Genomic DNA, 17,106 nt, shown 5'->3' with positions numbered 1-17,106 from the left:
ATAGCATAATAATAAGAAGAATAGATGACATTTGTATAGCGCCTTTCAAGGGACCCAAGGCCGCTTTACATGGTGAACAAACAAAAGGGGCAAATAATAAAGTTAGTTTTTTAGTATGAAATTCGAATGACTGATATTTGTAGTAACTGTATATTATCAGCATAAAAAAGACGGAGACCTCAACACCTATTTATTATATTCAAAAATGCTTTCCATAAGTGTGAGTCATACATTAAAGTTATTTTGTATATGTGACATTTTAAAAAGAGATATTTTAAATAAATATATACATTAGAATAACTGAGTAATTAGGATATTACATCACATGTTAGACGCTTTTATCCAAAGCGACTTACATACTCAGTACTGTGGACAATCCCCACAGGAGCAATTTGGCGTGAAGTGTCTCAGGGACACAACGACATGCTGACTGCAGTGGGACTCGAACTTGCTATCCCCTGATTCGAAGATCAGCGCACTAACCCACGGCGCCACACGCCTCCATATGCTGCTACACCACATTAAGACACTGTGGTTTGTACAGCTAGGTGACCATATTTCGCACCCTAGCGTTAGAATGATCCGTTCCAGAGCCATAAATATTATTGTATGCAGCCTTCGTGTACACGAGCCCAGTCGCAGACAGGAAGTGTTTACATATTTCGGACTAGCATGGTCCCAATGCTCCCATTAATCTCTTTGTATATGAAGAGCAGAGGTTGAAGGAGCTGTAAAGATAAAGATCTGTTTTATTTTACAATATCTCTTAGTGTCAGGCTTGAGCTAACTCTCTTAATCGTGGTAATCACTTAAAAACCTCTGTAGTGACTTTTTTTTATAGTGAAGAAACTTATATAGGACTGACCTAAAAATATGTTTTAATAAACAAACAGACAGACATGCAGGAACATCTTAAAACCTTGTTTATTATATTCAAATATGCTTTCCATACATGTCATACATGTGTTTTAAAAATATAAGTGCTTTTTTTAATAAGTGAAATGAAAAAGAGATATTTTAGATAAGCATATACATCAAAAATAATTGAGTAATTATGATATGCTAAACCACATTAAGACACTGGTTTGTCCAGCTAGGTGACCGTAGTGCGCCCCCTAGTGTTCAAATGTAAGACTTCACTTTTGGTATTGAGCTGTTTATGGTGTGAAGGGCAAAAATGACAGGTTTCTGACACTGGATTTCCTCACTTCTCCCTTTAACCAAACAATGGATATTCACAGTAAATCATAAGTATTACATTCCTCTATTATCCTCCTTTAACGTCAAATTACCAACCTTATCCCTCACTTACGTGCTGACAAAATGTTAAAAACTTAAGTAGTTGTGCATTAAAAAGCTTCCCTGATTCTCTTTATAACAACAGGTTGTAAACACAAGATGAAAAATGCTTTCATATAAACAAAATTGGCTTTAAAAACACAAAGCACCCGTATTATTCTTAACTTTGCAGAGCACCATGACATCCTGTGGAAAGTGTCATGTAAACTAAAGTATAAAAAGGTATATATAAGTACTTTGATGGTAGGATACTGACAAAACACAAGCTGGTGATGAACAAATATGTGATGTGAAGGCATATGATATAGAGCATTTTTGAGATATTAGGTAGGTTACAAATGAGGACATCCCATGGTGTCAGGTCAGGAGATAAAGGGTTCAGAGCGATTTGTCCCTGGGTTAGGTCACGTTTCCTCCTTCCTCCTTCTTCAGATTTTTAAAAGGCGGTCGACTTTATCGTCCCGTAGGCCTCGTGCAGTCTCTGGACGAGATCCTTCTTCTCCTCCTCAGGCAGGAAGCTCGACTCGGCAGAATTGATGTTCTACAACACACAAGGAGGCAAATAGGTTAACATTTTGTGTGCTGCTATGATTTGATGTCACTCTCATCTCTGTGCCTGTAGCCATTTAGCTTAGCCAGCCAAATCTAAACCTGTAGTACAACGATAACTAAATCTGCCAACAAGAGGCATTCAGTACATCCAAACAGCAAATACGAATCTGCTATGACTCGCAGTGTGTTACTCCCTTCCTAAAATTCACAGAAAACACCACGATGTAATAGCTGTTAAACCTTGTAAACTAAGCTTGTACAGGCTAATTTTGTAATGAACCAAACCAAACATCCAAATGCAGGACTTCCAACTTGGAAAAGTCCCTTTTTAAGTAAGATGCAATCACTTTTCTTAGGGACAAAGGAAAAGGGACTACACAGAGACGATGTATAGGCTGAACAAAGTGATTACAATTCAACACACTCTCTCTCAACTCTCAGCATATGAACACTTGGTGAGGACCTCCTGCTGTTTCTTTTGAATGTGCAGGGTAGTCTGATGACTGACTGTGAATTTATTCAGAACTTCTTGGCTAGATTTAGAAAAAGAACGTTTGAGTTAAAATAAGTATGTTTGTTAGCATACTCGACTAAAGTTACATATGGAAGTTAAGTAGGATACCAAATGACGTAAATTTGTTTCTTAAAGGTAGCGATGTATAGGCTGAACAAAGTGATTACAATTCAACACACTCTCTCTCAACTCTCAGCATATGAACACTTGGTGAGGACCTCCTGCTGTTTCTTTTGAATGTGCAGGGTAGTCTGATGACTGACTGTGAATTTATTCAGAACTTCTTGGCTAGATTTAGAAAAAGAACGTTTGAGTTAAAATAAGTATGTTTGTTAGCATACTCAACTAAAGTTACATATGTAAGTTAAGTAGGATACCAAATGACATACATTTGTTTCTTAAAGGTAAATTGGTTTAGTTATGTACACAAACAAGGGCCTCCTGGTTGAAAGTCCTCTGTTTTTTCCATCCTCTGTGGACTCTACTTTTCACCAGACTTCCTCTTTTATTCCAGTTATAATTTCTATGGCTTCTAGATGCTGCCCTAAATGTGATAAAACCAAAACGAGAGGGGTACTTAGAGAATCATAGTTTGACTCGTAGGCCTGCTAATCGACATATTACCCACCTATAAACCACATTTTACAGTTTCAATACATAAAACCAGATTATAATGTTATAGTAAAGGTGGGCAGATTTCATTACATTTGGACAGGGATGGGATAGCTGTTTCCTCCTCTGTTCACTAACCCTCCTCTTGCTGTAGATTCATATCTGTACTTCATACTGTATATGAGTGGTATCAAACTGTTCATCTAATTCTTGGCAGGAAATGAAATTGGAGTGTTTTCTAATATGTCATTTCAGCGTCAATCCATAGGCAAACCTAAGGGAGTCTGGATGTGAAGCACAATTCTTCAAAATACATTGATATTAAATTATTAATCTGAGGCTTTGGAACACTTCTTTCGTTCCTGTGTTAATTAGCAACAGAGAAAGGCATTAGCATTCAGAGGACGTCTACACCCCATGCTATCATTTCAACCCATATTCAAATGCCTTCATCCTGCGGTAATTATTCATGCATTTGATCTCACCAGTCGTTTGAATTCCTCCTCGGTGAATCCCATGTATTTGTCCGCGGTGCTGTAGTCGAGGTGCAGGCTTGAGTTAAAGATCAGAGGGTCATCTGTATTCAAAGAGTAATTAGCTTTGTCCTTCCTGAACCTGAAGAAAGGAAACCATTACATCCAATTAAATTAAATACTGCTTTAATGCAAGATATATTTACCAGACTGCCATTTAAAATAAAGACAGCTCACGTGATGGCAGGATGCTTGGTGAAGTCTGGGTCGCAGGCACCTGTCAGCTTACTGGAAATAGGACACACCTGCAATGGGAGCAGCACAGGAAGCACTGAGTAACATAACGGGGCTCAGTCTGTAGGGACTTGCTTTGGAAAGCAGAGGGTCGCCGATTCAAGTCCCGCAAAGGACCAATAACGGAGACTCGGCTTGTACTTTGAGATAATCAGTTCACCTCCTGGGCACCGCCAGCAAACCCTTCAATGCTCCCCAGGTGTTGTGTATATAATAGCTGCCACTTAATACTAAGTGGGATTAAAGTAGAGTCTAATTTTCACTGTGTTTGCCCTGGTGTGTACATGCATGTGACTATTGGAAGATTCTAATAATCATTTGCATTTCCATACATTTGCTGCTGTTGTTTTTCCGTCAGCTATGACAGTGGAGGTTCCACTAGAGGTCAGTATATCACTGTTTTCCATACCAGTATATAGTTGTAAGTACATGATAAAAAAAATCTTCTGATAATGATACAAATGATCCACGGTTAACGATAGACAGGGCAATAACAGGCTCATTTTTGCAATTATTAACAACATTGTTGGTAATACAGATGTGATGAAAACTGTATTTATTCTGGACATTTCCTCACCTCGAAGTGCATGTTCTGAGCCAGCAGGTTCTTGTACAAAACTTGGTCTTCCAGGGTTCTGTAACCGTGTCCAACGCGTTCAGCTTTCAGCACTTCTACAGCCTAAAAATGTCAGGACAGGGGTTAGGAGGCAAAAGGTTATGATCCACAAAGAAAGAAATCCCTCCATCTTGTTAATGTCAGCAGAATCTGCAGGCTATTTCTAGAAGCAACTGCTGTGGCACATCTGACCTGTCGAATGGCTTTCTTAGAAAGTGGCTACTTATTATGGGAGTGAGACATACTGTAGTTTTACACTAAGGAGGCCGAGACACAGCAGCTTCCACACTCATGCATTCACATTTTAATTGTAATTGGTGACCAGTGCAATGCATTTTCCAGACACACTAAATCTTCAACTGACCAGCTTCTTGTTTCTTTTGGATCCCTGCCTCCAATAGCCGCTTAACTGATTTCCATTGTGTGCATGATTTCATTGTTTTGCTAAGTTGCTGAGACACTTAAGTTCTCATTAGATATGGAGTTCAGTAATGTCTCGTGTTATTGTTGCTCGCTCACCTCCTTCACCACAGACGGCGGGCCCACCTCTCCTGCGTGGACCGTTCTGTGGATCCCACAGCGCACTGCTTCCTGTCAACAAAATCAATCGTGAAATACGTCAGCAACAAAACATCTGGGTTTCACATCTGCAGTACTCCAGCATCACATTACATTGTTGTGCTAACTTAATTTGTTTCATTGTGAAAAAAGATGTTGCACAACGAGCCCTCTGGTTTGTGCATGAAGATGTTTTCATCTTTGCGTTCTTAACCTTTGACACACTGTGTGTTGCGAATCTGCAGATATCTTGAGGTCATGTAGTTATGAAGATAACTTTCAATATTAGTGTGTGGACTCTGCTCGTTGAGTTCTGCTTCTTGTTAATTATTGAAGCTTGTTTATTTTCTCTTCCATTAATCGATGCTGCTTGACAGGATTTCAAAACCTCACTAAACTTCACATAGTGAAAACACATTTCTGGAGAATTGCACAATATGTATAATATAGTTGGAAAGTAAACGCATTATGTAATTATGACGCACTTATCCACACCAGATATAACCCAGTACTTAAAAAGGAACCTACAAAATAACATGATTTATTCATTAAACATAAGAAAAGTAAACACTAAATTATTTAATGAATCATACAAACAAACACACATGAATTGCACTTCACACACATATTCCAGTCACTATACATTCGTAAAAACACATATGCGGACAAAGTAACCAGAATTCAATAAAGTTATAAAAAGTATTTCAATTAAAACAATCAGAAACAATTTAAAACAATACTGATTTTGCATATTTAATTTAGTGTGATCACGTGCCTTAAATGGTTTTATGGCATTATTGCTCTTGATTGATAAAGAGCTAATCAACAGAATGTCAGCAACATCTGCAGTTACAATCTCTCAACTCCATTAATTTGATTTTATTGTCATTTTGTTCATATTTGACCAATTAATTGACGCAAATGACGTTTGACAGGTTGCAAGAGTATAAAAAAATCCTTATGAATGCACAACTTCATACCTACACACTCTATTGAAAGACACCCATTAATAAATCCTGGTTGGTTTTCTATCTCAAGTATGAGTCACTTGGAGGCAAAGGACTCATAAGTCAAGAATTCATTCAGTTTTTACTGTCCATCTTTTCCCCTCTACACTATTACGTCAACGCACTACACACATAACGAAACTTGTAATAACAGAATACCAAAGCTAATCACCAGTACCGCCAAGATGTCTATAGGACACTTCCTCCACTTATATCATGTATACGGTAATGGCTGAAATAATACAAACTGTCTCTGTGTTGACATCACCTATCCTTTTTCCATACATTTCATTTCAGGTCACGTCGTGCGCTGTAGTGTATTAAGTGATTAATCTACTGCATTCATTATAGTCTGACAGGCCAAATTGATTTACTACTGAGGTACTCTCTGAATTAATCAATAAATGCTGGCTGAAAACTAAATTGGATTTTTCCTGAGAGCAGTCGGTGCTTAAGAGGAAATAGTTTAAGAGTATTAGGTTTTACTTCAGCTCTGTGTTGGTTACAGATAAAGACATTTAAGGCCTCATTGGTTTGAGACAGTTAAAGGTAGAGAAGTAAAACTGTGTGTCAGCTTTAAAGATGGGGTAGGTAAGTTTGAGAAACCGGCTCGAGATACACTTTTTGTTATATTCCATGGAATGCTCTTAACATCCCGATAGCAATGAATATCTTAAGTGCTTTGACAAAAAAAAAGTCTGAGAAATGGTATCAGCACATTAATAGTTGATAGTTGATGGCGTCTACAGCCAAGGTAATGTGGTGACTTAATGAGGCTAACATTTGAGCTAACATGCTAACCTACACTTTAGCCAAGATTAAAGGGCAAGCAATAGTGGTCATAGATTTCAGTCTTGACTCTCCGAAAGCGAAACCCGTCCTCTCTGTAGCCACAAAACACACCTTTACAAAATTGCCTTAGGATTCCTGAAAGTTGTTGGAGCAATACAACTCAATCATATTTCCGATAGCATGCAGCCTGTGGGAACATGAGGTGGACTTTAAAAGGTTTTTACAACCTCATAATAGTGCAATATACTATCAGTAGAAATGATGCATATACACACATAACACATACAAGCACAAAACACTCAGCTCTTGTTGATGCAGCAGTTGTTGTCAGCTCTATTGTTGCTGTTGTTGCTAAGTTATTGTGTTTGACTTATTAGGCTATGACTTATACCAGACACACCAAAGAATGAAACAAAAACATATTTAAACTCCCTCATGCGTAAAACTGTCTTTTAGTATTATGTTGATGTGTTCACACGCTCACCTCGTAGGCCTTCCTGTGCTCTGGATTGCCTTCACAGTTTAGGGACTCGTCACCTGCCAGATCAATGGCAACCACTCCTTCGTGCTGATATTTCTTACACAGCTCCACAATGTCCATGGACCAGCCTGGAGAATTTAAAACACACACATATTACTAATCAGTAAAGTCCTGTCAACTAAAAAACATGCAAATTATTAAATGTGATGATAGTCAAAACATCATGCTTCATCCATTTGCATCAATCTACATCTATGACAAGCACAAGACATGTGGAAGTAGCTGTGTTTGTCTAAAAGGAATAGCAGACATTTTGGGTAGTGTGCTTTTTAGCTTTGTTTCCAAGAGTTAGATGAGAAATTTGATAGCACTCTCATGTCTATATGGTAAATATGAAACTACCGCCAGCTAGCTTAGCTTAGTTTAGCTTAATTTAGGCTGACTTTGCAATTTGTAACAGGGCCAAGCTAGCTACTTCCTACTTGTTCTAGTCGTTCCTGCTAAGCTAAGCTAGCTGGTACCTAACAGACATGAGATTTGTATCAGTGTTCTCATTTAACTCTAGGCAGAAAAGTAATTTAGCATAAATATTCCTTTATTTTCTCCTCTCACATCTTGGCTTTGATTACATGTATGAAACATAACCTACTTTTACAAAACCAAAACTTTTCATACATCAAAGATCACCATATACACTTAATCTAGATTAGTTTATATAAAAGATAGCCTACTGCTTTAGCACCTACTTGGCTCCATATATTAATGCTATAGCTTAAACAATCATCCTAAAATAGCACTTCTCATCAGCAGTATAATACCAAAATCAGATATCCTCAATACGTTCAGGAAGTCTGTTACATAAAGATGTAATCGGTCACTGTGGGATAATATTACAACATGTTTTTGCAAGAGCTGTAATGTGAAAACCAGAATGGCAGATATTAACTGCACTTGGCTGCTGGGCTACACAGGAAACAGCTGCATAAATGGAGCAGAGCACATTTGTATACACATATTTTAAATATTTTTACTGTAATCTTCCATGTTACTTGATTTGTATATAACTTGCTTTCATTATTTAGTTAAATGTTTCTCCAATTAGGTCCATGCTATGAACCAATACCCAAAATAAATTCCTTATATGTGAAAACCTATTTGGCAACTAACCAGATTCTGATTTGCAACAGATTTGTGACTACAGCCCCTTCTTGTGTTACAACAGTTACTTTAACTTGTGCAGCTTAAAGACTGCAGAAAGTATTTTGGCACTGCTGTTGTCATGTTGGACCAACACTATTAGCAACCACTTAAAGTACTAATACTGTATATGCACTGTCCTATGTAATCTGCAGAACATTGACTTCTCATTAGCTAGGGTTGGCATTTTCAGTCTTTTGATCTTTGGTTCACAATTTTAGTCCAGATTTAAATATATCAACAACTATTGGTTGTCAAAAAATTGCTTCAACATTACATATCCCCCGAGGATGAATACTTATGAATTTTGACACCTGATTTATTCTCTAATGCCACCAACCATTTTCTTTTCTTTAACATAAATATGTTAAGAACTATTGAATGGACTGCTATGATACATAGTAGAGACATTCATAGTCCCCAGAGGATATATCCTAAAAACTTGGTGATCGCCCGACATTTCATCTTGCGCCACTATCAAGGCAAAATTTCATTTTCAACCAAATACCCACAATAGTAATAAAATTACCTTCTGTATTTTTTGTTAACGCTAATTAGCAAGTGCTAGAATGCTAACACGCTAAACTTAGTTAGTAAACATGTAAATTAAACCAGCTTCAAATCCACATGTAAGCATTGTCATTTTGAGCATATTGCTTTTTCTGTCTTTCTGTGTTGCTCTTGCTCATTATCTAATAACAACAGCTTAGAGACAGCGCAGAAGACAGTACATTAGGAGCCTTATCTCACAAAGATGTTTGGGCAGACAGGTAACAGTTCATTACTTGGCATGTGGCGCATGCAGCATAGAATGGACCTGGCTTTGATATTGAAGGCCAGCTCCCCGTCACTGAGGCCCTCGTTGACCAGGTGCACCACCTCGTCCGGGCTCAGGTCCCCTCTGAGTGGAGGAAACAATGACTGTGATTTATGTGCAATATACATATAAATACTGCTTTATAATTTATTTGTACAGGCTGCTATCTCATAGTTAGACAATTCAACTACTGTAAAACAATCTGTTATAACTGTGCAATATATAGTTTTATTTGTGCTACTGTTATCTGGATGCTATCACACTTGCTACACTTTAAATACTGTTACTGTACTTATAGTGGTCCACCTGGATGTGTACTTTTGTAAATTGTAATTTGTGTAATTTTTATCTTCAATACTTTATGCATATCTCTTATTTAACATTTTGCCACTTTACTTTTGCTGTAACAATGTACATTTCCCCTCTGTGTAACTAATAGAGGATCTGATTCTGAAAAACACGCAATGAGTTAAGCTTAATATATCCCTGCCTAAAACAATTAAAAACTACAGAAATGACTTACTCTTCCTGGTCCCATGGTATGGGAACCACTTTTGTGTTAGCCAGAAAATGTGGGCTGTATCTGACCTCCACATAAATCACTCCCTCCTTGGCTTTGTCTTCAACAAACTCATAGGCTATCCTCTTTATGGCCTCTCTGTCTCCACTGGAAAAAACAAAAAAACAAAAATATTAATGACATTGAACTTTGGCTCTGATTATCTGTGCTGAGGGGGCTGCAGCAGCCCCATCTGCGAGTCTCCACTAGCACCCGCATCCCCACCCCCCCCAAACACCTACAGTGTAAGCGCGCCACAGTTTTGCCGTGCTGCGAGGCTCCACTAGCACCCCACCCCCAGCGTGTCAGATTTTCACCGCTAAAAGAGTGTGTGTGTGTGAGGAGCTCCACGGATTGGTCCATTTGGACCAATGGGTCCATTTGGGTAAGGGCACGTCACTGTACCCAGGAAGAAAACAATGGAAAAATAAAAATCTCCAACGAGGCGTTTTGGGGCAGCATAGACAGGTCTTTTCTGTGTTAGAGTTTTACTTGCTACAGGGTGTACTTTGAGGGTTTGTGACTCTGCAGACCGTTTACATGCAGAAAAACCTTCATAACACACAAGGGGACGGGTAATAACCGGAAAAGCATGACATGTGACCTTTTAACTATGATAGCTTTTAAATCTAGCAGTATAATAATTAACAGTCACTGATATCATAGCATTAATTTCATTTAAATACCATAAAAATGTGCACCATCTTTCAAATAGTTATGACTCACTAATAGGCTTATACTGTTTCATGGGACTAATTTAAAACTATTTTCCACATACACTTAAGGATTTAAAGAGGTAGCGGGGAAAAGTGAAATACTGTATGTAACTGATTGGGGAATTGTTTTTGCTAAATGGAGGTTAGTGTGACTTTTAGAAGAGTAGGATTTATTAAATGTATTCAGCTTCCCTTCTGACAAATACTTCAAATTGCATTAGAAAGGCAGCATTAGTTCGTGCCACAGGTCATTAAGGATTGATTGGCCATTACAACACAGCAAAGTAAAATGTGTCATATAAAGTTAGCCTTGCCAACCGTTTATACTAATTGATGCATTTGCAAGAATGTTTGTAAGAGCTGCAACGATTGGTTCATTCATTGCTCGATCAGGAAACTAACCAGAAAATATTTGAACAACATCAGGATCAGAATTGGGTTCATTGCCAAGTAGGCTTACACATACGAGGCACTTACTATGGTTTAAATGGTGCATAAATAGACAAAGAAAAAGGGAAAAGTTGTAGTAAAAGGAGGAAAATAGAGCAATTATATAACAATTTTGATGACTATTATATCAGATAAAAGATAAATAAATAAATAATATAATTAAAAGTGGAGAGCTGTGCAATTTTTTTTTAAAAAAGACATGGTGTTTTTTGCAGGCGCCCTTCCTCGCCACAAACATTTTCATTCAAACCTCAACCTTGTAATTTTCAAATTTTTCAGCTGCAATATTTTTTGTTTGTCTTGCCGGCATGATTGTGCCAGATGACAATACACTTTAGTGTTGTGACAATAATAGAAAAAACACAGCTCCATTTCACCCTTTCCTTTCCCACATCACATGACGTACAACACAGCTTCCAGCATTCACACAGGTCTGAATGCATGTTGTTCTCCAGCATCCTCTCATTAACCCCCTGCACACACATCAGCCACTGAGCTTATACAACAATTCTGCATGCGCTAAACTCAGCTAGCATGTTCCCTATGTTGTTGGACACAGGGCTTTCAAGAGCCTCGATACAAGAGGGGCCATTCAGCAGAACTGCGCGCTGCAGCCCGGCCTCTACAGACCGTCAATGTTGGTCGCTTTATTTGTGTCTTTATTTGGTATTTTCTTAACAGTTCAGCAGCCCTGTCACTGGAGGACTAAATATAAGACTCCGGAAAGACTCTACTCTCCTCTTAGTTTGGTTGCCAGGGTGTCACTTGATCTCGATAATTATGTGTTCCTTTTCCGCATGTCTGGCATTTAAAATCCACTCCCCCATCATCAATCACAAACTACACACTCCGCTTTTAACCCTTCAAATGCATCTTAACTCAGATAATATAACTGTGCATGTGTGTTGCTAGCTGCCTGGACATTTACCCTCATACAGGTGATGGAGAAACATTCCTGCAACACTAACAAGGTGAACCCTGACTCTTAATCACTTCCAATCTGGCTCTTTGCACTCCCTGTCACCTGTTCAGCAAGAAAACACCTTTGGGAATAATTAAACCTATTACACTGAGTCATTGAATGAAACATGTCAGCACTTACGCAACCACGTGCATGTACGTTGCAAACTTCCCCAGGAACTCCGTGAGGGTGGCCGGCTCTTCAAGGATAATAATCTGCGTCATCTCCTCCTCGGTGTTTGCTGGCAGATGAATGCCGCGTCTCCTGGAGAAAAGTGAGGGGGAAAATGAAACAGTTCAGGGACAGTTTTTACATTTAAAGGTGTACTTATTTTAAATGTATCCCAAAATCGACAAACTCTTAAAGGGGCCCTATTTTTATCATTTTCATTTTCAGGTTCATATTAGTATTTGGTACCTCAACTGTGACATGTCTCCATGCTTTAATGTTCAAAAAGCTCTTTATTTGCCTGTGCTGCAGCACTTCTTTTCACCCTCTGTCTGAAACCAGAGCCCTGTCTGCTCCGATTGATTAGCTGGTTGTTTAGTTAGCTCTGTTGTGATTGGTCAACCACTTAGAGATGTTCCGCCCCTTAGCTTATCATATTCAATGTGTCGGAGCGCTAGCCAATAGGAGCGCATGTGTTACGTAGTGACGTCACTATGTTCAGGAAGTAAACAAAGGAAGTAAACAAATGGAGGTGTTTCAGGCAGTCGCACCATTTACATGCACAAAAACCTTTAGTTAGTTTACACACTACAAGAAAAGGGAAAACCCCATAAGAGCATAAAAGGGCCCCTTTAAAGTTGAACAGTGGGTTGCTGTTGTGTGATGTTTTGAAGCTTTTGTAGTTAAAGCTGCTCAAACAAATATGTTTTACACACAGAGAATCTTGACCCAATGTATCCTGTATTATCCCTTTACCACTTTAGCATCTTTTAGCTCATCAATTTGGCTTTTATGGGCACTTGCAGTTTTAATTTCCTATTGCTTATTGGCTCGAGCATTATATCTCTAAAATGCTAGTATGTCTATAAGCTGGTGCTCTATAGTTACCTTATCCATTATTAATATCTATAAATACTGTATTCAACCAAACGGGTGGAGTAGCATTTCAAACTTCATAAAGGAACAATTATATTTTCTTAATAACTCACTTGGCAACATCGAGAATGGTCTTCACCCGGATGGCTCCATCGAGGTGCACATGAAGCTCAACCTGTCGAGGAGGAAGATAAACCAAAATATTTTATTAACCTGTCAATCAAAAGTAGTTCTACAGATTAGAGGAAAAAAACTGTCAAAGAGCAAAGAGTTCCTTGATGGTGGTATTGCAATTCAGTCTTTTAGCTACCACCCATTGGGAATACAGCGACATGACTGATCAGCGAGTGGTTCGAGGCCAGAGAAGGGTTAAACTAGTTGAATGTTCTGGCTCTCCTTCAAGCGCCGAGAGCTCTGATTTATTCAGACAGATGACAGATATATTTACGCTTCTCCTCTGAAGTCTTATTTGTGTACATCAGTCAGGGTGTGGTCAAACTGAAACAAAATCTGACAGCAGATATTGAATTCAAATGTTGTGGTTTGGAAAGAAGAAAATAAAATGAGTGTGGTTGTGAATAAGAAGCAGCTTGTTCTCTTCTGCTTCATCAAGACTTTATTTGGGATAGTAATTTAGTGCTGCCAACTTCAAGGCCCTTGTTTTTTCACTAATAACTTTTCACTGAGTGGATGAACAACTGAATGTTAAAACTAAATTCAACATTAGTTAAAATGTCAGTAAACATGTTGGATCCATAGAGATTAAAAAGAGCAGTCAATGATAAATAAATAACTATATCTTAAAGTCAAAACAATAACGACCAACAAAAGCCCACAAATGTTAATATTTGCTGTTGGTTCAGTTTGGTATTATAATAAATTGAGTATCTTTCCACTTTAGTTGAAAACAAAACATTTAAAGGCACTACCTTGGATATGAGGAGATAAATTGCAAATAGAAGGTCTTTTTCCCACTATATTCATACAATGTGAGTCACAAATGATTCATTAAGTAATCAAGAAAATATGCTGAAATAAGCTGTTAATATATAATTAAATAAACGATAAGCGTGCATGACCAACTGCTATTTTATCTGCTTCCTTATCTCACTGCTCATATACTGTAGAAAGCAAAAGCATGCTTGTGTTACATCCGTGTCCAACTGAGTGGTAAAAGACTAGAAAAGATCTTGAGATAAAATGTTTACACCAAGAAGAGATATGTTAGCAGCTCGAGCCTCTATGTTGCTTACATCTATTTTCTTCCCTTAAAAGCCTGATGTGATGAGACAGTGTGCAGCCGGTTAACCCATAAACAACACCAGGATACTTTCAGTACACACTGCACTTCCTGCAGCACAATATGGTGATTTATATAAGTAATTGTATACTAATGACATTGTTCATGTATAGTTAATGAGAAGCACCGCACCAAATTACAGTTGTAACTCAACCAATAAAACCTTTTGCCTTCTACCAGAATCCGTTTTTATTTAAGTTTTGTATTTGTGAAAATGTATAGAATCTCTCTCTCTCTCTCTCTCTCTCTCTCTCTCTCTCTCTCTCTCTCTCTCTCTCTCTCTCTCTCTCTCTCTCTCTCTCTCTCTCTCTCTCTCTCTCTCTCTCTCTCTCTCTCTCTCTCTCTCTCTCTCTCTCTCACACACACAAAATGTGGAAACAGAGCCCACTTCACTCTTCACTTTTTAGTGAATTTGTCATTGCCTGTCTCTTATCAGCTGTCAGCAGGTGCCTGCTCAGTCAGCACTCCAAAGGTTACACTAGCTGTAAACTAAAGGGGCATTTCACTTCAAGGCATTGTTATGACAGCCAGTTGTCTCTATACCAGCCAATAAAATAACTACCATAAAGAATTCAAGCAAAGATAATGCAGTAATAATGTTTTTCTGTATGTGTTTGTATTGCAGTGTGAATAAGCTCTCCTGAATTAAAAGGAATTCCCACAAGCTTGTATTACGCTAATGCAGAAGACAAGGATCCAAGTTCACAAAATCAGCCTTATTTATTTGCTCCATGGCAAACATTATATATATATATATATATATAGACCAAAAATGATAAAGGTGTGTCTACTTGCACAATTAAAAGAAAAACACTAATAAAAGCGTTTTTCGTTCATCACAGTGTCTGTGTGTTGCGTGTAAAGCCGGGTAGTCACATGTCAAACTGCAAGCTTCCGTGTTTTATAATGAGGAATAAACCACAAACAGAAAGCTCTATATGGCCCAATGTATTTTTTTAAAATCTCAAATTAGTTTTTGTTTACGTTTCAAAGCATTTTCTTGTCATTGTTTTGTTCATGAGCACCCAAACAGAGATTACGGCAGTCAAAACGTGCGTAAAACCAGGAAAATGTACGCCCTTATATACAAAATACCTATACATGTTAACCATTAATGCTGTCACTGTTGTTCCATCTGCTGATAACGTACCTTTGGCTTGTTGAATACCACTTCCTGACATTGGGCCATCGTACAGAGCCTGCTGCCGGAGAGTCTGCTGGAGCATAGAGAGCTGAAGCCTGCAGCAGCTCGTCTGGCTATTATATGCATGACTCCTGGACACGCCTTCGTTTATCAAACAGCAATAAAAAAAAAAAGCCGCCACCTAGAAAACCGGAGTCTGTTGAAGATGAAGCTGCAAGTTCACGGTGTTTTTGATCAACACATGTTTGTATTCTGCAGGTGGACGGATTAACGGCCCTTTATGGCAGCAGCTTTGCAACCATGTGATGAGAGCTTTAAAGTCGAGTTAATTAATTCTGTCAACAAGAATTAAACGTAAAGTGTATGTATGTAAAGTATAGGCTGCAAAAAGTAACTGTCATTAGATCAGATTTAATTGAATGGTCCAAAAGTGAGAAATTGTTTTGTTATAGTAGCATAATTAGGCATTGCACATACATTCATATTATAACAAATATGAAAACATATACAGTGATTATATACATAGAAACAGTAGAAAGATATACATCTATTAGAAACGTCAATAAAGGTAGAACAAGCTGAAATAGACCTACACATATATAAACATAGTAAATAATATACATTGCATAATGTCATCATGTTACATTATAATAATTATGATTCATGTGTAGAACTCGATGCCAGTTATAGCAAAGAAATTATATATTTACTACACGTCAATCCAATTATAATCACGTATGCTGTAGGTTATAAAGACATCTATACATGCACATACTGTACATCAAGTTTTCTTGACTGTGTTTTCACTAGAGTCAAGACTATAGGCCCGATGAAAAAGAACAATATTCTTCCAGTCCATTTGTATGCATTAAGTATTTATTTGTATGGTTTTCACCTTATATAATACTTTCACTTGAATACATGTTTAAATATGTCTGTTCTTCTGTTCACCTAATTTGTTCAGCTTTGAATACCTTGTTTCAGCTGTCACTTTTTTATCTAAGTACTTTGAAAGCAATAATAAATACAGTCAAATTTGTCAAATTTGGCCACACACTTGGCCAAATAAGATTATGCTGAAATGGACAATTCTGTGTATTTTGATGCTAACATGTTTGTACTTGTAACAGCCTAAGTACGACATTGGCTCTACCATAAAATTGCTGATATAACAATGTTTAAAAAATGTTGATCTTCAGTCAACACATTCAAATCTGAAAGCCCAGTTTGTGTCAAAAGGGAGGATTTACTCATAATACTTTTTTACAGTTTTGGTTTCAATAAAGTATTCATGTTTAACTTTACTAATGCATTGCATGGGAATATAGAACAATAAGGGGTATAAAGCCAATATAAAAATAAAAAACCCACAATATTTAACATCCACAATCCACTAAATCTAACAGCTGATGTACATTTTTCAAGTGTCAATGGTTTAGCTGCTCTGGCTGCATATTTGCATTTTTAACCAGCAGTGTCCTCTTCTGAAACTAACACCATCAGCTTTTTTGCCGTGTGTGTGTGTGTGTGTGTGTGTGTGTGTGTGTGTGTGGGTGTGTGTGTGTGTGGTGTGTGTGTGTGTGTGTGTGTGGTGTGTGTGTGTGTGTGTGTGTGTGTGTGTGTGTGTGTGTGTGGTGTGTGTGTTGTGTGTGTGTGTGTGTGTGTGGTTGTGTGTAGGTGTGTGTGTGTGTGTGTGTGTGTGTGTGTGTGGTGGTGTGTG

General features: G+C 37.9%; 1 protein-coding gene across 1 annotated transcript; it reads right to left on the bottom strand.

Annotated features, from left to right (window-relative positions):
• Positions 1–908: 908 nt before the first annotated feature.
• Positions 909–15,512, bottom strand: ada (adenosine deaminase). The gene is made up of 11 exons (XM_034131949.1): positions 15,393–15,512; positions 13,056–13,117; positions 12,040–12,162; positions 9,736–9,879; positions 9,181–9,296; positions 7,202–7,326; positions 4,880–4,951; positions 4,322–4,423; positions 3,688–3,755; positions 3,463–3,592; positions 909–1,840 (listed from the first exon to the last, which is right to left on the bottom strand). Exons 1-11 carry the CDS (start codon positions 15,510–15,512, stop codon positions 1,736–1,738), a joined length of 1,167 nt encoding a protein of 388 aa, XP_033987840.1. The 3' UTR covers positions 909–1,735.
• Positions 15,513–17,106: the final 1,594 nt, after the last annotated feature.

The sequence above is a fragment of the Trematomus bernacchii genome, unplaced genomic scaffold (assembly GCF_902827165.1).
Source record: "Trematomus bernacchii unplaced genomic scaffold, fTreBer1.1, whole genome shotgun sequence".
NCBI classification, from domain to species: Eukaryota; Metazoa; Chordata; class Actinopteri; order Perciformes; family Nototheniidae; genus Trematomus; species Trematomus bernacchii.
This window is presented reverse-complemented; position numbering and strand designations above follow the sequence as displayed.